The 21,515-nt window shown below is 37.0% G+C and overlaps 2 protein-coding genes and 1 long non-coding RNA gene across 4 annotated transcripts in view; 2 read left to right on the top strand and 1 right to left on the bottom strand.

Annotated features, from left to right (window-relative positions):
* The window catches only part of LOC134812251 (2-oxoisovalerate dehydrogenase subunit beta, mitochondrial-like), a 704,467-nt gene that overhangs the window by 631,438 nt on the left and 51,514 nt on the right, over positions 1 to 21,515 (top strand). The gene's annotated exons all lie outside the window — the stretch shown is intronic.
* LOC134812252 (Golgi-associated PDZ and coiled-coil motif-containing protein-like) lies at positions 527 to 17,356 on the top strand. The gene is made up of 11 exons (XM_063819526.1): positions 527 to 724; positions 1,074 to 1,163; positions 1,308 to 1,433; positions 1,695 to 1,970; positions 2,200 to 2,322; positions 14,136 to 14,200; positions 14,553 to 14,674; positions 14,956 to 15,069; positions 15,474 to 15,630; positions 15,849 to 15,937; positions 16,264 to 17,356. Exons 1-8 carry the CDS (start codon positions 593 to 595, stop codon positions 14,979 to 14,981), a joined length of 960 nt encoding a protein of 319 aa, XP_063675596.1. The 5' UTR covers positions 527 to 592; the 3' UTR covers positions 14,982 to 15,069; positions 15,474 to 15,630; positions 15,849 to 15,937; positions 16,264 to 17,356.
* LOC134812754 (uncharacterized) lies at positions 4,990 to 7,172 on the bottom strand. 2 transcript variants are annotated; one of them, XR_010159950.1, is made up of 4 exons: positions 6,509 to 7,172; positions 6,077 to 6,177; positions 5,824 to 5,874; positions 4,990 to 5,527 (listed from the first exon to the last, which is right to left on the bottom strand). It is a non-coding gene; the product is annotated as an uncharacterized LOC134812754 (long non-coding RNA). The 2 variants fall into 2 exon arrangements; XR_010159949.1 differs by having other exon boundaries at positions 6,077 to 7,172.

The following is a 21,515-nucleotide window of genomic DNA, read 5'->3' as shown; positions in this document are numbered from 1 at the left end:
TCAGTAAGGGCATTGGGATTGTTAACAGAATGGGATCAATTCAAACAGACGATGATGACAGACCAACTGAACCCATCAGAATTGTTGATACTTTACTGTTGATATAGGAATTAAATCACAAAAGATCACTGGTAGAATCAAAGCTAGCCTGACTAATGTTGTGGTGTTACATATAATCGATAATTCTTATTTATATAATCAAAAACTTGCAGTGCTTTTTAATTTTCCAGTGCATTTTTTGGTGTACACTATTCTTTAAGATGCTATAGATTGAAGAAGTTGCAGTATTCACATGTAATTGTGTGACTAGAACCTACTTTGGTGGAAGATTGTACTTTACAGACAATGGTATGGATTATAAACTTTATCAAATTGTCAATTTCTTACCAATATTGTATGTCCTTAATGAATATCTGGAAAACTAACCAAATTATGATTCAAATCAATTTGATAAATCACCACCAAAATCATCTATTTGTTAAATTTACTGACAAATTTACTGACAATTGTTGATTTATACCTGCTAAATAACTACTACTTTTAGAATGTAGTGCGTCTAACTCTTTTAGAGCTCCACATCTATCCTAATAATATGTCTTCCTGGTTCCCCTTCCCCTCCCAAGAGACAGTAGAAAAGGAATTTCAACTGAGTTTCGTGAAGTTGGATAATATGCTTCATGATTATTATGTTAAAAACAAAGAAAATGAAGCCTTCGTCAATCAGGTTCGTGAAATCTCCTTTGTTGCTAATAATTGATATGTTAATCTTATCTAGCCTCCTGAATTTCGATATTCCATCAAATAAACACACGAAAAAACTGTTTCTTTCATGTAAAATTAGTCACTACAATTATACTATAATAGCATTTTTAGTCTTGAGTTTTCCGAACGTGATCTTGCCATTGTGTTTATATCTAAAAGTGGGTTATTATCAATTTATCATTTAGTTCAACTGTTAAATAGCATTTTTAGTCTTGAGTTTTCCCAACGTGATCTTGCCATTGTGTTTATATCTAAAAGTAGGTTATTATCAATTTATCATTTAGTTCAACTGTTAATTGTCAAATTTACAGGTTCGGAGCCATGTTTTCAGTATGGTAAAGGCTTTTACCAACCTCGAAACTCTCGCTCAAACAGTTCACCAAGAAAATTTAAAATATGAAGTAAGTCCCTGCCCAACCTTGACGAGAGCCTACTATGGCGAATGGCGATGGGTCAATTATTTTTAACTCGAGTCTGCTCATTTTACCCGGTTTTCGTCTAAACTTGTGCTGAAAAGAATTTTACCCCAAACATTCCTGTTTTAGGCAAAGCTAGTGGGTATGAAGCACGATCTAGCTGAAGGAAAGAAAGATATGGCAGTACTTGAGAAAGACAACGAGGTCAGGCTGGGGCAGCTTCACGAGGCTACGTCTGGAAACATGCTCAGATTTGTAAGTACAAAGTTACAAGAATGTTACTGCTATTTTCCATGCTAAGATTTGTGAGTTCATATAAAGTTACAAGAATGTTACTGCTATTTTCCATGCTAAGATTTGTGAGTTCACATAAAGTTACAAGAATTTTACTGCTATTTTACAGTATCGATATAATTAATAGTTGTTGCACATATTCAACCTACAATAACTTGAGATATTAGTATTAATAAGCTACTTATGAACTCCTGACCCAACCACTACTTCCCGTGTTTCTAGAACAATTTAGCCGAACAGCAGCGTATGTTAGTAGAAAGGGAAGCCTGGATAAACGCCCAGCTGGAAGAAGCAAACAAAGAAAACAAAGAACTTCACGGTGATCTTGTGTCCACAATGAAGGACCTGGGAGGCTGCAAGGTTACTATAAAGTACATGGACAAGGAGATAATAGGGAGAATACAGCAGCTGCAACTCATGCAGCAGGGACTGGACAAGCATCCTAACACTCTAACCTGGAACACTATCGAGGCTGAAATATCTCTTAATCGCCACAAGGTCTCAAGTTTGGGGCTTTGTTTTAATTGCACATTCACGTTGTTGGTAGTCACATCTGGTATTAAATACTGAGCTAGAATCTAGATCATACTGATGTAACCTGTTAGATTATGCTGTAGCCTGTATTATATAATACGTAGAATCTACTTGCTGTTGCAAAAGCTGAATTACAATAATTATAACACCTCTAGCTCTCCTGGCTAGTGATTGTAACACCTCTATTATCTAGGCAGTGATATACGCCCACAGTATGAGGAAGAAAGGAACAATACAGAAGTGTCCGTTTAGACGAGGTCTGGTTAGGACTGTGCTATTGCAGAGAGGATCAGAGGGACTAGGACTTAGTATCACGGTAAGTTTTATTAGTAGCACAATTAATCACAAAGTTTTAAATGGTAACTGTTATAGAAATATTGGCAGTCGACTAGCACGGATCACACGAAAATTCTGTTTTATTAGGCCAAAGTTACCTCCGTTTCGGCCTTTGAAGGCATGACTATCGATTACTCCGTGCGACCCGAATGCTAGCAAATAGCTAAAATGATATAAAATAGCAAATGTAATACTGTATTAATAAATGAAGATAGTCCTAGTCATCATTTTGTAAAATAAAATGCATGGAAATACATGCCAAATAAATCTGATCAAATAGTATGTTGTATAATTGACAGTAGTCTTACATAAAAGTATGGAACCTCTGATGACACGGTCTCTATCTTGGTTTGGGAGGTTGATATTTAGCACCACCAGCGACTATTTGTTTCCCAACGTTCATCTCCACTGGTCTATGAGATGTTACAACTCTTGGTATCTTGCTAGACTTGTATTTTCCTAACAGTCTCTCTCTTTCTGACTTTTCTTTACTTTGACGGTTCTTCCACTCCTTTAATAACTCCTGCTCTGTCTTTAACTCTGCGGAAATCAGAGTGATATGTAAATACCTATAGTGAACCCTGTAGAATGTAGATACCTGTGTAGATACCTGTGTAGATACCTATAGTGAACGAAATTTTTGTAAGATTTGATTTTAATTAAATAACTCATTTTAATTAACTTATTATTTAATTATATCTAATTTTAATTAACTTATTAATGTCAGGGGTCTGACATTGCTGTTTAGATTAATTTCTGAGATCTAGGTTTCTTATGACTCTCAAACACTTCCATCAAAAGAAGCTGCAATACAAAACATTAATAATCACGCAACGTACGGAATCAGTTTCATAAAAGAAGATGACAAATTACCTTTCCTCTTATAACTGTTGTTGAGTTCATCAACTAGTTTTTGAAGTTTCACAAAAGCGGCCATTACAGTTATGTAAATAAAAAGAGTAGAAAATCCCTGAAGCAAAGCCTGGTCGAGCGGTGGACTGAATAATTCAAGTTGCAGCAATATAGCGAAAATGAGTACATTTTTGTGGGTATAGTCGAAGTCAGAGGGGAATCCGAGCCGTAATGCAGTTGCACATGATTCGTAACTTGGAGTTGAGCAGGTAGGGAAATACCTGAATCTCTGGGCTGGGATTGGTTAAAGCCTGAATCTCTGGGCTGGGATTGGTTAAAGTCCGAATCTCTGGGCTGGGATTGGTTAAAGTCTGAATCCTGTGGGTTTGGATTGGTCCAATACCTTGCTCTTTAGGATTGGTTATACGGGGTAAATTCAGGCTCTTCATGAAAACCAAACAAAATTGCAAATATTTTGTTGAAAATTTTTGTAGTATTAAGAGGTGGAATATTTTCAAATCTATAATCTATTTAACTATCCGTTTTTTGAGCTCCGTTCTGTGGCAGATTGTAAAATGGTATCCAAGAAGTCAGGGTTCCGATAGTATTTATTTTGTTGACTAAATATTTCTGAGGAAAGGACTTTATTTAAAACGGGTCATGTCAGATTACTCTAACAAGAAATGCGGCCGCTTTTCTTTTGTGGATGGCCGCTCAATTTCCCGATCCGTGATGGAGTCTTTACTGTTTATAAGCACTAGCAGGAACCCGTCTGACCCTAAAATGGTGTCAAGGCTCAAGAGACTAAAACAATTATTACCTATTTAATTCGCGTTTTTGACACCACTTGTGGTACCAAATTTTGGGCTCTAAAACTCCTATTTCTTGGCCTATTTTTTATTTTTTCATGCTGATTTGGAGGCCATTAAAGCATTTGACCCAGTCAAAAAAGTTTCAGTTGTATATCTTTGACGGTTTTTGCAGAAATTCGCGTTAAAGTTGATGCTGTGGTGTCAGTAAAATGGCACGGATAAATAAATATATATATATATATATATCGTCTCGCTTTATATATAGTAAGATGCAGATATGGCAGAGTGACAGGCCGAGCGCCGCCCAGTTGATATAATTCCATATTGAATTTGAAAATCGTGTATATTTCTATGTAACCATATGTTTATTGTTTATGCAACCTGACACGGATATGTGCAAAATAGTAATACTAACTCAAAATAATAATAATATGCTATCAATTAGTCCCTAGCGGGATGCGTATATGGTGAAATTAACAATGTACTTGAACATTTCAGCACCGCGCGCCAACAATTGTTTAATTCAGATTTTCGCACAAAATAACTTTGCGCAGGCAGTCACGTGGGCGACCCGTACGCAGGCACGCACGGTGGTCGGTCGCACGGTCGCAAAGCTACCATATCCCAAAAAAAACCTCGATCGCTAACCCTTGTCCTTGACTCTTTTGTGCCTTCGGCACTTTGAGTCATGGATCGGGAAAAAATAGTAGTTAGTAAGAATCTGATTCTGGGTTTGGGTAAGAGTTGGAAATATATAATATATGGGGTAGGGTGTTGTGATGCAAGATTAGGTGAATGGAGATATCTGCTAGAGTAATTTTACTTTACTACAAGACGTATAATAGCAAATCACTAAGAACTATATCATGTCAGCAGTTATTATATTACTAAAAATATAATGTATTTTTAAACGCATAACTAAAACACTTTGGGTAGGTATGATACAGAGTTTTAGAAGAGAAAAAAAAAGAATACGTAGGACAAAAAGAAATATTTGTTATAATCAAATATATATAATATAGAAAGTTGTAATCTTTTGATGATATTTTAACCCAGGTTCACTGGGAGCTTGTGTTAAAGTTAACTCAGAAATAACCACAACTTCTTGTCTTATTGTACTAGATGTATTATGTTTGAACAATCAAGAGATTTTAAAACATCCCATTGATCTCGATTCTCGACGATAAAGCATTACGTTAGTTCCTGAACGTGTCCAAAAGTAGCTATTAGCCGAATTCACAATACATCCACGGTTTTGTATTCAATAAATCAATCTTCCAAAAACGAAAGTATATCTAAAAAAAGTGCTACTCAAATGCACTCAATTATCAACTCGATATCATTCGTGAGTTAGTTTACAGCATTATAATATACATAACTTAAAAGTGCCTAATTCTCCAGTAGTTCACTTTTTCAGGCGTATCCTAATCTTGGGCATCACCGCGTCTATATTTCTCTCAGTCTTACTTTCATCGTCTGCTTTCCTTTTTGCTGATCTCCTCTTCTTCGCTTCTTCCTCAGCTGCAAAGTTCACATTTGAGCTGATCGGAATTTGAAGTTTCGTCAAGATATCTTATATAAATCATTATTCAAATTCAGTAATCCATTGAAACTCTTCAAGCCATGGACCAACTATTGTACAGTAAACTCAGTGGCCACGTGACTGATATTTGATACAAGAGAAACGCTATTTTCGGACGTGAGGAGAGTTAGGACTCCTCCAACTACAATAAATCAATTCCTTCTGTAACGTCCTGAATAAATATAGTTACGAAAACAAAATTGACTTAACATTTTAAAACATTACTGTTACATACCTGCCTTTAAACGCTCCTGCTTTTCATAGCTGCTGCCGTCGTGTTCGTCCGCTGAAAGTGAGCAGTGTAATACTCTGAACTTAGGTAATAAATAGATTAGATAACTTCAACTTTGAAAAATAAAATATTACAAACTTAAAAATATTTAGCGCATTTGTTGAAATATTTAGGATATCACCATCAAAAATCTAAGGGTTTTTAATGAATAAAAGATGCAACAACAAGCCAAAAAACGTAGGAAAAAAATCAATACCGTAATTTAAGAGAAGATTCCAAATGCTGCTCTTCGGCATAAAATCTCACAACTGTTCACAAAGAAGAGTCAATAGAGTTTGTCTACCAAGCTATCTTACACTGAGGGAGGGAATATCAAATAGACTGTATACAGAGTCGAAAGGATTAAGGTAAACTTTTATTGACTGTGTGAGGGAATATGGGAATATAGAATTAACTTTCTGAGTCGAGGGAATATTATGCAGGCAGGTTTACTTTATACTGGATGAAGTAATACAGAGTAACCTCAATCAACACAACGTTTAGTCGTAGAGAGTTGTATAATATAGAAACTTATAAGACAATTAAGCGTGCTTGAAGATAGATCGCTTTGTCGGAGAGTAGATCTGAGAAAAACTAAAACTTGGCAAGCTTCCAACCTAGATAAGCAGAGTAATCAGCTGAATTGTACCTGGACGTAAGTAGTTGAGAGGCAATGTCTGGGGCTAGTCCACGTGACCTTATAAGGTTATCACGTGACCTTATAAGGTAGTCACGTGGTTCAGTGAGGTCAATAAATGCAGGTGTGCGGGACTGTGACCTGGTCTTTTTGCCGGGTTCTCTCACTACATCTGTCTGCAATTAGCTGTGAAATGTGGTTAGCCCGAGATCATCAGAATTTACTTAATCCTTTAATCACGATTCGGAATGAGAGCAAAACGAAATGAATTTTAAATGAGCTCATATTACTTTATTAGTTCAACACGAGAAATTATGCACTGTAGAGTTGGTACCATGAGGTTATACGGGGTATATTCTAATAAGGTCACGTGGTCAATTAGTGTAACTATTCACATTGCACAGCAAGATAGTGAGTGGTAACTGTAGCTGTGGCAACTGTGGTTAGTGGTAACTGTGGTAACTGTGCCATTATCCATAACAATAACAAACTCTGCTCTAACATTAAGGAAACATGATGGAATTTAAATAAATACAGTTTGTTAAACCGATGAGTTTCCTAAATAATTAAAAGTGCACGCCACTTGTTTCTTTTCACGGCAAGTTTGATAAGTTCCTCCACATTTCTTAAGCTTAAATCTCTAGAATTAAGGTTGGATTAATTAGTTGAATGAATTACTCTGATGCCGACCTTTTCTACTCTAAAACTCATTAGTCATAAAATTAATCTAAATTTCAAGACTTAAAGAGTACGGAACGGCAATCAATAAAAAACGGCTACTACTACAAAACGGCTACTACTAAAAAACAGCTAGTACTATAATAATACAAAACGGCTACTACTACAAAACGGCTACTACTAAAAAACGGCTATTACTACAAAACGGATACTACTACAAAACAGCAAGTACTATTATAATACAAAACGGCTACTACTACAAAACGGCTACTACTAAAAAACGGCTACTACTACAAAACAGCTACTACTACAAAACGGCTACTACTACAAAACGGCTACTTATACTACTACAAAACAGCTACTAGTACTACAAAACGGCTACTACTACAAAACGGCTACTACTACAAAACGGCTACTACTACAAAACGGCTACTACTACAAAACGGCTACTACTACAAAACGGCTACTACTACAAAACGGCTACTACTACAAAACAGCTACTACTACAAAACGACTACTACTACAAAACAGCTACTACTATAAAACGGCTACTACTACAAAACAGCTACTACTATAAAACGACTACTACTACAAAACGGCTACTACTACAAAACGGCTACTACTACAAAACGACTACTACTACAAAACAGTTACAGTTATTACTACAAAACGGCTACTACTACAAAACGGCTACTACTACAAAACAGCTACTACTACAAAACGGCTACTACTACAAAACGGCTACTTATACTACTACAAAACAGCTACTAGTACTACAAAACGACTACTACTACAAAACAGCTACTACTACAAAACAGCTACTACTACAAAACGGCTACTACTACAAAACAGCTACTACTACAAAACGGCTACTACTACAAAACGGCTACTACTACAAAACGACTACTACTACAAAACAGCTATTACTACAAAACGGCTACTACTAACTAACGGCTACTATACTAGAAAATAAGAAAATGACAAGAATGTTAAGTAACAAAAGAACAGCACGAGGAAAGCAGCTATTGAACTCAACTGTTACAAAGCCTCGTAGATAGATACATGGAATTGGAGTGTATCATGTAATGTTTAAGGAATTACAATCATCACTTCAGCAGCCTGAACCTCATGATGATAATATGCTAATATCAGTTATATTGTGCAATAATAGAAATAATCCAGAGCTCCAATTTTGAATAAACAGTTGGAGCTGTAAGTATAAGTCCACGTGTCCCACGAGATGAGCAACAAGAGCAAAGTACGAAAACCTCCGTATCCATTAGCGACTGTGGTGCTCACTTTGGTGCTCACTTTGGTGCTCACTTTGGTGCTCACTTTGATGCTCACTGTAGTGCTCACTTTGGTGCTCACTGTGGTGCTCACTGTGGTGCTCACTGTGGTGCTCACTGTGGTGCTCACTGTGGTGCTCACTGTGGTGCTCACTGTGGTGCTCACTGTGGTGCTCACTGTGGTGCTCACTGTGGTGCTCACTGTGGTGCTCACTGTGGTGCTCACTGTAATGCTCACTGGGGTGCTCACTGTAGTGCTCACGAAGGTGCTCACTGTGGTGCTCACTGTGGTGCTCACTGTGGTGCTCACTGTGGTGCTCACTGTGGTGCTCACTGTGGTGCTCACTGTGGTGCTCACTGTGGTGCTCACTGTGGTGCTTACTGTGGTGCTCACTTTGGTGCTCACTTTGGTGCTCACTGTAGTGCTCACTTTGGTGCTCACTCTGGTGCTCAGATCACTCTCGCGAGCACCTTATTTCCCCAGGCACCCCTATATAATACACATCAGATTATACCTTTTTATTACAACTCATTTAAACAACCAAGACGTGAGAAAAATTAAAGTCTTGAAACTCGTACAATGTAAGGGGCAGTCCTCTTGATAAAACATGAACTAAAAGAGTAGAGTGAATAGAACTGGCATCTAATGACCTGCCCCTAAAATCCCTCATTACGACACACCACCTGTTATACCGCTTTAACTAACGTATCACGTGACTACCATAACCAGTCACGTGACTAACTAACTAGTATGACACGTGCCAGGGCGTTATGCCAGACTACAGCCATTATTTTCGCATTACAATCCACCGGCCCGGGACTAGCCTAGTTTCGTTACCTAGTTACCGGGACGCGTAACCTGGTTGCGTATCTGGATATGGATTAGGAGATTAGGGCGGGCTGTGGAGATCACACATAATGAGGGGGAATTAGGAGGGAATTAGGAGGAACGCTTAACCGGAGTAGTGATATGATGATAAGACTGCAGCTGATGTAAAGATCAGATGCTTACAACAGCTGTACATGAAAAAAGAAGGAATGTTGAAGTAAGTTGACATTGTAAAGGTAAGAAATATAAACAACGTCGTGTGGGGAGTCAGTGAGAAGTAAGATAAGACCTGAAATTGTGCAACAGATTAGCAGGTACTTAACACATAGCACTTTACTGTAGACTAATTTTATTTAACATGGGCTCTCCTAGTCCTACCGTTTTGAAACGTTACATCTATCAATGAGTTCAATTACTTAAATTGCTTACAATTTGCTGAATTTGAATTTTAATAACTCGCATAAAAGGTCACGAAATTTGGGCTCTCTTTTCTAAGGGTGTTTTCAGATGATGTAGAAAAATATTTCAATTCAACGTTGTTTGCATCTATTTGTAAGCGACGAAAAATTTAGCACTAATTGCTTACAATTTGGTGACTTTAAACTTTAATAACTCGAATGATAGGTCATGAAATGTGGGCCCTCTTTTCTATAGAAGGGCGTCTTCAGACGTTATTAGAGAGTGATAGAGAGTCAAGTGCGTCGGCAAATTTTCTTAATTGAACGTTTATGAACTCGAATGAACTTCAACAATAGATAAAGAAGTCAACCCCTGGCTCCATAATAATATGAATGACTTGATTTAATTCTAAATGAAAAGCTCGAATTTAGAATGTTAATTTGCCAACTTTGCGATTTAGATTAATATTTAATAAGTTCCGTGCTTGCCAAAAATCAGGATGTCAGTTTACAGGACGATGGCATAACAATCACTAAATCCAGACAGATTGAATACCAAAGGCCACCAAATACAAGGGACCACAGCTACAGCCCCTTATTACATCCGGTCACGTTTGACTGGAAATGCAGTGGCATTCAGTTTAGCAGCGGCTTAGGCAATAAACTTTGTAAAAGCTTTCATATATAAATTTGTTAAAATAGTCATGGTTTTCATATATTCGTAAGGGACGAAAATCTTATTACTGGTAAGAAAAACTCAAGAAATTAACGACAAAGTTTTAAGACAATGTGACAGTAAACACGGCATCACGTGATATCACAGCATCATGTGACAGTAAACACGGTTTACAGTGCACAGTTCTCAGGCTAATTTCTTATTTTAAACCTCATTACATACCGACTTGTTGAAATCCTGTGAAACTCAGTTTGAAACTGCAGTTAATAACAATTCCACTAACTCAAAACACACAAAGCGTTTTCAACACTGGTTTAAAGAGGCAGGTTTGAACATTCCTAATTTCCGAAACTTTGACAGTTTGCCAGTTTATATCTGAGTTCCGCTAAATAGCGTACAAGGTTTAAAGAAAGGGTCATTTTAATTCTGTTGAACTTGTTTGTCAGTGGCGCACCATGGAAATATGGAAACACAAATAAAGATGTCTCTGTACAAAATCTATACTGTTATCTATGAACGCCGAAATATTTATAATAGCAATGGCATAGGTTAACATTTCATCGTGCAAATACAGGAAACAAATTTGTAAAAAAAAAAATATTGCATCAATTTGCTCATGATCAAATTACTCTGCAAATAAATGTATAAATAGGTAGGAAAATTGAGAATATGGTGAACTTAAGTGAGCGATTGAATGCAATCTATAGGTACCTGAAATACGAGCGGCTTTTAAAGAGTTGTAAGATTCTGAAGGATAAAGCACGGACGCTTTCCCAAAATATTGTTGAAACCAGAAATAATACACGCATGAACCAACGAAAATGTAAATCTTGTTTATTATTTTACCTTCAAGAATAAGAGAGGAAAGCGAAAAACAACGAAATATCATTGTGGTTTTGTGAGGAGTACTGTATGTGAATTTGATAGTTTATTTTATTCGGAAGGAAATATGCAGTTCACAGTTGTGATAGGAAGGAATTCATTGTTCCTAAATGAATTCTTAAGACGTTCACGATAATATACAATGATCTCATTCTCAGTAAGATAATTGAATTAATAGTTGGCACTGCTACTCTGTAACATTGAACCATCTTCAATCTCCAGACATATAATGTCTAGGAATCTGGGAACTGTTCATACACCTATGATGATTGATAAGATAAGGTTTACTGCGGTTCTCACGATACACAATGACGTCGTAGCAGCTGATCAACGCGAATATAATAATGTCATATGTGTCATGACAAGACAATATTATCAGCTGAGAATGGATAATTCTGAAGGGACTATGTTAAACTAGGAAAAAACTCAATACAACTAAATATCAACAACACGACACGCAGGCAGTCTCGTTTTTATTAATAAATGGGAAATTCAATTCTTTAAACTCGTATGTGTTAAGTTTTAAAGAGTGTATAAAGGAACATCAAAGCATTATAGCCTACACGTATGTCAGGTATAATGGGACCCTGACTAAAGTACTGGTGACAACCTACGGTAATTGGTCTGAGATATTTGTTAATGAGTCAGCGTCGAGTAATATCTGGCGGCTGGCATTACCCAGCGTCGGGTAATATCTGGCATTACCTAGACGCTGGCTAAGGTTGTAGTCTTATTTGTTAACAGTTTTTAGACGTAATAGTCGGAGTACTGTGAAGTTTAGCAGATGTACATTGTACATTGTACATTGTACATTGTACATAGTGTTCAGTGTCTAAGACTAACTATTAGCCCGTGGAGTCTGAACACTTACGAAATGACTCAAAAGGGTACCTCCTTTCTCATTATGCAAAACTGATATCTTTTGGCAAGAAGGATATCATAATATCTCGCATATTAACGGTATCAATAAATCAATGAACGGACAAATATAAAGTTGAGTACGCGAACAAAACTCAAGGGCAAATAAGCGTAATCCAAAAAGTGACAAGTATCGATGTTGACTGGTTAAGTGGTCGAGTGGTCGAGTGGTGAGTGTAGTCTGTACCATGCAGCTGTAACTATCTTAAACATGCTGTTCAATGGAACGCTAAGAGTCATAGATGGTAGATACATTAAAGTATCCTACATTTTGGTAGTCAGGTAAAATTATAATAGAAAGACTTTAAATATAACATCACTTAAAATGAGCGAGTCCTTGAATAAGATATCGATAGGGGCCTCACATTATTTTAAGAAGAACAAAAGTAAAAAATGTTTAAGACAACATCTTTCCTTGTGTTTGGAATAAGTCAATCCTTACATTGCATTAACACAACACAGTATGAGGCTGAGATCTCACTAATATTTGTAAAACAAAAAGTGGCATAACTTATGTTCTGATAAATATTTTTGCTTCTAAATTTCACAGAATGTTAATAACAAGTATCTAAACCTTTGTGGCAAGTTTTGTGTGATTGCGAGCTTCACTGAGCTTATTTGACCAATTTAGCCCCTGAGCGAGCTAGCTTGAATTTCTTACCCAGAACTGTTTACATTGGTTAATAGAAACCACCAAAAAAAATCCTGGGTAACAAAATTAAAAAACCAGCGATTTATTCACGTTTTACCAATTCTATTCACATGGATCCATCGCACATTCCATTCTCTCTATATTTTAACTGATAAGGACTATCACAGATGATCCTTCCTGCTTGTTTATAGGGGCCTTTTGAGGCCCACCCTGTATAACAACAAAGTCGGTGCGATTATAAACTAATTACACTGGTTATAACATCAGAGGCGTGGAGTTATACGTGAATCTAACTGCATGTATAATACGATTACACCAGTTATTGCACTCGGCTGCGCCTCGTGAAATAACTGCAATAATCGAACTCGGCTTCGCCTCGTGCGATTATTGTATCAATTTCCACTCGGCTGCGCCTCGTGCAATTAATAGTGTAATCGCATTATACGCAGTTAGATTAGCGTATAGTACTTGCTAATTAGTATTTACTAGTAAGTATTTACTAATTAGTATTTACTAGTAAGTATTTACTAGTAAGTATTTACTAGTAAGTATTTACTAGTAAGTATTTACTAATTAGTATTTACTAATAATAATCATACCACGTGACATAACCATCACACCACGTGACTCTGTGAAGTGGTATTTGTCTGGAGAGTACAGTTTTACCACGCTACAGTTCTAGTTACCACTACACAGTACCTACTACTTTTATAGGTGGGGTTCTAATTTAATTCCACGCCTTTGCATATCAATAGATTCTCAATTAAATCTGCAATTTAATCCAGCTGCAGCACCTCTACACAGGTGTGCAGTGTGCACGCTGCAAAGTTATTGTTAATACCTGCAAAGTTATTACTAATACCTGCACTCTGCAGTCTGCAGTAAAGTGGGATAGTAAACTACCATCATAACATCATACCGTCCAGTCAGTGTATTCCACAACTTTAATACTGTCCAGTCAGTGTATTCCACAACTTTTATACTGTCCAGCAACTGCTTTATTCAGGCTGTTAACGTTAGATCAGACTGGCGAGACTTTAGCACAGCAACAACAAAAGTGCTCTCGAATGAATGTTGAATATTATATATATATAATATTTGTTTAGTCTGATATGTTCATAAGCCTCAGAGTCTAGATCCCTGGTAACTTTAGAAACATTCCAACCAATATTTAAAACATTCCGACTATTAAAAACATGTCGACTTCACTCAATTTCAAACATCACATATTTTGACGAATAAACAAGTCGTAATTAAGTTGTCACTGAATGACTGTTAATGTGAGATATTAACTTACTAATAAATGAACTGTTGCAGGGAGGAGCGGACCACAGAGCTCCTATAATAATATCTGCAGTTCATCCCGGAAAACCAGCTGACAGGTACGTGTCTTTACTCCTGACAGGAACGTTCCTTTACTCCTGACAGGCACGTGTCTTTACCCCTGAGGGAATAAGGGTAAGGGTAAGCGTAAGGGTTAGGCCAGGGGTTCACTGTTCAGTCAGGGACACTGAAAGATACCTCATCTTTTGAGAGGGTTTCAATTCAAACTTAAAGTTGTAACTTAAAGTTGCAATATTTTCAAAATCCAACGAGTTGGTTAACACTGGTCAGTACCTATCACAGGGTTTGTCCCAGTAATACTGACTATTGGGTAATACTGAGTATTGGGTAATACCCAATTTTAATGTATAATAATTACATTAACACTCCTAACACGTGGTCTATGTGCAGGTTTGGAGGGTTGTATGTTGGTGATGCTATCGTGGTGTGTAACAGGTCAGGATCTCCGCACAATGTCGCACTCAGATGCAGTGCAGTGGCTCAGTGCCTGCGGGGACGAACTCGTTCTCAAGGTGGCTGCTATTATATGCTCTTCTTTCTTTTGATTCATTTCATAGAGATCGACAACAGACTCCGAGAGTCTTGAAGCTTTATTATCTGTTATTACATTGTCTGTTAATGGATGGAGTCCATCCGATGACTTGATCTTCAAATGTTGTCGAACTGAAGTCATCAAATAAGTAGTGAATAGGGCGGTAGTCTCGTTGTGATTCTTGATAAACCTGTGTCTTGAATTGTAACACAGTTTTTAAACCAGATATTTTATTCCACTGTAACCGAGTTCTGTCTCCAGGTAGCGCACATAGCAGGGTACGATGACGAACACCACTTGGAGAAAGCCCCTATATTGGAGATAGACCCCATACCAGAAGAGCGACCGAAGTCTCAGGGTATTCAGAAATATCAGGTACAATCCCTGGCTTAGTGCCAACTTCCTGTTAACGCTGGCTTAATGCCAAGTTGTGTGTCTCAATTCCCAACCCCCCGCGAAATATGGCGCCCAACATACCCACCACTCAGCCTACTAACTCTACAGTTATGAGATAAAAAGAGTAATATAACAACAATGTATTTTTAGCAATCTGTGGAGAACAATCCGTTAACTGGTCATGGTCCTCACACTGTTCTGATTAACTTAATATTGATATTTATCACTCAGTGAGCCCCCTGTAATCTCGATCCTATTTTGCCGATAGCTATCCTTACCTTTCATTATTGAGTCTATAGACTACTAATTTCCCAAATAACTAATTAACTAATTACAATCTTATTACCTAATTACCTCCCAATTACCGCCCAATTACCACCCAGGTTGGTAAGTTCCCCCGAGAGAACACACTAGGAGAGCGCAGTAGTCAGCTAAACGGAGACACTGTGAACGTGAAGGGGGCTCCTGTACTGGAGAATGTGCTGAGTACTAGGAACACAGTTAAAATGGTGAACGCTAACTCTATCAGCAACATGACTGGTTAGGACTGAGTTGTTTAGATTTGGGGAAGGGTGGGAAATGGGGGAGGGAGGGGTAGGACTTCAAGTTTCCAGATCTTTAGATGTCGAAAGATGACATTTCATAGGATCATATTAATTTGAGTGCAATTTGTTACAGTTATTGCTAACTGGCATCACCTGTTCTGTTATTCTATAATCTGAGTTTACCACTTTAACATGTTATCTGTTCATCTCCAGGTACAAATATAACGGAGCCAGCTAAATCGTTTGATTATTACTACAACGGAGGGGAGAAGGAGGAGGAGGACGTTCAAAATACTATTCTGGTTAGGAACTTTATTGTGTGTAGTGTAAACTTGTAACTTAGAATGAGATAACATTACTGTTAAGGTTTTGGTGTAAGGTTACGTTATACGTATCAAGTTTAAAATCTTAAAGTTGTTAAACTCTCTGAGATAAAGAGATACATTTTTGACAAGTTAAAAGTCGTGAACTCTTTTAAATAAAGGAACTTAAACACATTTAAGTTTCATTTCAGCTTGCCTAGAATTAATTAAGATTTGAGATCTTTATTCAGTAATATCCGACATATAATTAATATAAGTCTCTCCAGCTTGTATAACTTATTAGCTAACCCTCACACGTCCCCCAGATATCAATGCCTCCCAACTTCACCGCCCCCACCATCCCTCCCGGCCCTGTGTTAGAGAGCGAGGAGGTGAACCTGACTGATACTATTGTAACGGGGGTGCGCGCACTGGACATCAAGAACGACAACGTGTCTTATACTGCTGACCCAGGTGACATTGTGTCTGATGTGACTGTAGTGAGTAATGGGAAGACATCACCTCCAGCGTGTGAGGATGTGGTTAGTGTCGGTGAGAACGGCTCTTAGTTTGGAGAGATACTGTTTATAATTTAGCGAAGGTCGACTGTGTGTGTTTGGTGCAAGGACAGGTTTCTATCTATTATGGAATGGTGTCTTGTAAGATAAGATGTTGAGCAGAGCTATTATATGACTTATGTCGTGACTTAACAACTTGGGTGTGACTGTGAAAAGGACTGTGTTGCTAACCTATTTAAGAAAACACCGTTCCTTAAATGAATAATATGTTAATGCCACATATTTGTTTAAAAGTTTAAGTTGATGAATTATATTTGTGTTTTATCATTGCAAAATGGTTAAATTCCGAGGAAATCTTATTTGACGTAACTAACTTTTAATTATTTTTCAAACTTTAAATTATTTCTGCGTGAAAATTCTTTAAAAATGAACGAACCAGTAAAATTGCTGATTTGTCAATTGTTCCGGTGTTTACAATCTTATAATTATTTTACTTTGATGTTTTTGTGAATTTCGTTTCGAGAATATTTACTGGTTTTCCCGATGTTTTCTCTTATTTTAGTTCTAGAACACAATTTAAGGATATCATTGCAGTAGAGTACAGTACTTTACCAGTTAGAGTGATATTTCTAACCATTTCTAGTTAGTAATATTGGATATAATTTTACTTTACAGGTAAACAAGTTCATGAGTATTTAGCATGATGTTTTCATGTTTTTTCAGTAATTAACTACATTTTTCAGTAATTAACAGTATTTTATCAGCGAAAATTTTCAATTTTTTCTTGTTTTCAACTTGTAGTCCGAAGTAAGAAAATTAAAAATAGGAAAGTTTTTAATTTGGGATTAGTGATTAGTATGATACGTTTGTTAGTACTTGATATTGTTTACAGATGAACTTCAATACTTTAATCGTTTAACTGTTCTCAGCATGGAATAGTAAATCATAACAAAAAACATGTGAAATTATAGTACTTAGTTAAATCTTAATCAGAGGATACTTTCATAATATTGGACTACAATCCACAAAACCATGAACCATTATCCTGGCACTTCAAAACGAAGATTTTACCAACGACCAGTTGCCTCATAAAAAAAAACAAGTCCTTGAGAGTATTAAATGTAATATCTGCATACTTGCTGCCTGACTTGCATTCATTATCTTGAATCGAGTGTTTGTTGTGTTGAATTATACAGTCGGTGTCTAAATACAGCACCTTATAATACATTGTAACACTCAGACAGCTCACTATATCACTTTATATCAATAATTTCTTTCTAATACTAATTACTTACTTTATCAGGAGCATGGCTCCGAAGGTTACAGTACCGTTAGATTTTGGAATAGAGAACCTACACTGTGAGTTTCACGGTAACGTGGTCCTAAAGTTACAAGGAGGAGAGGAAAAGAGAGCAAACTCTCTGATCCTGTCTTACCACAGTTCAGTGTTTGTTCACCTGTTCCTGGAACTACACCAGACAGAGCTAGAGGTGGAGGACTTTGCGGGGGAGGCGGTGAAGAGGTTCCTTGGGGCCCTGTACAGCGGGGAGATCCTGCAGGAGAAACACTTGTTCAGAGATGTTAACAAGCTGTGTCACGTGTTCAACGTAGAGTGGTTAGCAGGGAGGTGTAGGGACTACTTTACCAGCCTGGTGGGTGGGGTGAGTCCCTCCTCTGATTACCAGACTTTGTTGTTCTTGTTTGAGGAGGCCAGGTTTTGTAGCAGGGTCATGAAATGTGACAAGTTTCTAGACCTGATCCTAGAGAAGATTTGTAGTCTGGAGAACAGAGCTGAGATATTTGTTGAGCCCTACATGAGGAATTACTCTGAACTAGAAACTAGCCAACTAGATGTAATGTTGCAGATTACAAGGAGTAATCCTGTTTTCTTGTTGAAGATAATGAAGAAGAATCTGGAGAGTGAGGGAAAGATATTTGATGAAGCTTCTCGTTACCTCTTACAGAATGTAGATCTTTGTAAATGTATTTCTGATGATGATGCTTCTTTTGAGGAGCTATTCGATGTTTTGGATAGTGCTACACAATCCTCTGATTCTGATGCATCATTTGTTAATGTGCTATACAGGCGGTCCACGAGAGAGTTTAAGAAAACGATAAGTTTAAATTCGTCTCTACCATCAAATAATACCATCCCCCCTGCATCTGCACATCTCCTAAGTACATTAGGAGAAATTCCTCACATCTTTTCCTCATTTCAGATATTTCATGGACTGAGTTGTCAGGAATATCTTGAGGCTGCTACAAATTCACCTCTTGTACTGAATTTATACATGCTGATTGAGGGGTTTCCGCTGTGTGATGAAGATATTCCCTATTACATGGAAGATGAAATGCAAATGGTAGATGAAATGGAAATTATTCGTCTCAAGAGAGGATGGAGCAGAATATCACCTGAATTTCTTGATTCGTGGGAGACCGATTATGCAGGATATGCCGCTTCAATAAGACAAAATGGAAATGATCTTACATCTAAGGAAGAGAGTGTTAGACGAGTTGGGAGAGTAGTTGGGCCGGACAAAAAGATATTAAGTTGGAATTCTTATACAGTCAAAGATTTGTTTGAGACTTCTCAATCTTTTGCATTTAATTTTAAGCACCCTAACACTACTAATTGTGATCTTAATGGGAAATGTGGATTCGTTCTAACGTTTACCCCTGAAATGAAGTCAGGAAAACCCCATAAGTTTAAAGTAAACCTTTGTTTAAATCAGGAAGAGTATCCTGAGGGTCTTCATATTCATCCTGATGTTGTGAAAGCTGACAAAATTCATTTGGTGCCCATGTTCGATGTGACAGATTATTCATGTGATGACGAATTTGACGATGATGATCAGCCCGACATGCGATACTCAATAGCTGCTTTTACGTGGAATAATGTCGGTTTGTGTGATTTTTACGCTCATTGTGAAATTGGTAATTGGAATGGAAAACTTTTAGATGTTTTTAAGTTGGCAGCATTTATAACTTTATAAGTTTATGATAGCAGTTAAAGCCTACCTTGAGAGTATAAGTATGTAAGTATATGATGTTATTTATAATGATTCCTTTGAATTGGAATATTTAATTTAAATGACTTGGTATTTCCTGAAACTTAACGAGTTTGCATTTTACGAAATGCTTAGGATTCTATCCTAGCTCCATCTTAATTAGAGGTATACCCTAGGTATATACATTGAGTGAAAAACCAGAGCTCTCTTAAATTGTACACCTAATATGAAGTCTGTATAACACTGGAATATCGTTGGAATAGCCTCCAAATAGATATAATTTTAATGGATTCTTTTAATTGGTACAGCTCATGGTGAGTTTAATATCAAGAGTGTAATTTAGTTGTAGAACATATGTCTTGATGTAAGAACTTCAAGAGTATCTGAATTTGATTTTATTTCTTTCATTTTAAACAGATTATCTGAAGCAGTTTATATTAAATCTAAATTTGTCTAGATCTCTAACTTCGCTTTAATTTCTTCGTTTTAAAGAAATCATATTTTCAATCGATTTAGATTGACCAATTTAACCTTTTTATTTAATTATTTGTAACCTTGTTGCATGGTTAGAAAATATCTAAAACTGTTAAACTTGTTGCCTGAGCTGCACAAACTCTAATGTTTCCCGACGTTTGTTCTAATTTTGATCCCGGTAAACATGCAAGCGATATTAAAATATCATTGTCAAGATGCAGTCAATTACTTCTCAGCTCAGTTCACAGTTTATGTAGATATTTCTAGAACCTTGTCTACGTAGTTAGTTATTTAATCTATTTTTTAGAATTAAAAAGAAAGGACATTGATAAATAGCATAATGTGTTCATGTATGTTTTTACAGTAAATAATATAAAATGCAGATGAACTTAAATTCTTTTAACAATAGTTTGACTGCTTAGGTAATACCCTAATAGGTAATATAATATAATTAATAATAATACATCTAGGACCACCCAAGTTATCTCCTTCTTTGAAGTTTTACTTAAAACACTAATGTACATTCTTCAGGTAGGTTGCAATCAAACTTTAAAACTTGTTCAGATAACACTATAACAGGGTAGACCACCAAGACATTTATTATAAGTCTATTTCCTTTTAAATTAAGAGTTTTCTATGACAGTGATAAACCTATATTCAACGTATCCATCCGCTTATTATTTTAGACAATATACAGTCCGTATCTAGTAACAGCACCTTATAATACACTCAGACAGCTCACTATTGTATAATATCAAGAATATCTGTATAATTCTTTTACTAATCAGTTACTTTATCAGGAGCATGGCTCCGAAGGTGACAGTACCGTTAGATTTTGGAATAGAGAACCTACACTGTGAGTTTCACGGTAATGTGGTCCTAAAGTTACAAGGAGGAGAGGAAAAGAGAGCAAACTCCCTGATCCTGTCTTACCACAGTTCAGTGTTTGTTCACCTGTTCCTGGAACTACACCAGACAGAGCTAGAGGTGGAGGACTTTGCGGGGGAGGCGGTGAAGAGTTTCCTGGGGGCCCTGTACAGCGGGGAGATCCTGCCGGAGAAACACTTGTTCAGAGATGTTAACAAGCTGTGTCACGTGTTCAAAGTAGAGTGGTTAGCAGGGAGGTGTGGGGACTATTATACCAGCCTGGTGGGTGGGGTGAGTTCCTCCTCGGATTACCAGACTTTGTTGTTCTTGTTTGAGGAGGCCAGGTTTTGTAGCAGGGTAATGAAATGTGACAAGTTTCTAGACCTGGTCCTAGAGAAGATTTGTAGTCTGGAGAACAGAGCTGAGATATTTGCTGAGCCCTACATGAGGAATTACTCTGAACTAGAAACTAATCAACTAGATTTAATGTTGCAGATTACAAGAAGTAATCCTGTTTTCTTGGTGAAGATAATTAAAAAGAATCTGGAGAGTAAGGAAAAGATGTTTGATGAAGCTTCTCGTTACCTCTTACAGAATGTTGATCTTTGTAAATGTATTTCTGAAGATGATGCGTCTTTCGAGGAGCTGTTTGATGTTTTGGATAGTGCTACACAATCATCTGATTCTAATGCATCATTTGTTAATGTGCTA

This window comes from Bolinopsis microptera, chromosome 3 (genome assembly GCF_026151205.1).
Source record: "Bolinopsis microptera isolate Bmic1 chromosome 3, MBARI_Bmic_1.0, whole genome shotgun sequence".
NCBI lineage: Eukaryota > Metazoa > Ctenophora > Tentaculata > Lobata > Bolinopsidae > Bolinopsis > Bolinopsis microptera.
The sequence above is the reverse complement of the archived record's forward strand: the minus strand, read 5'-3'. Positions and strand labels throughout refer to the sequence as shown.

What these genes read in the sequence shown, in the direction of transcription:
- LOC134812252 (XM_063819526.1), top strand. Translation starts at nt 593, where the DNA reads ATGTCTTCCTGGTTCCCCTTCCCCTCCCAAGAGACAGTAGAAAAGGAA. An exon ending in ATGAAGCCTTCGTCAATCAG is followed by an intron (nt 725 to 1,073) that starts GTTCGTGAAATC and finishes TCAAATTTACAG; the next exon opens with GTTCGGAGCCATGTTTTCAG. An exon ending in GACTAGGACTTAGTATCACG is followed by an intron (nt 2,323 to 14,135) that starts GTAAGTTTTATT and finishes GAACTGTTGCAG; the next exon opens with GGAGGAGCGGACCACAGAGC.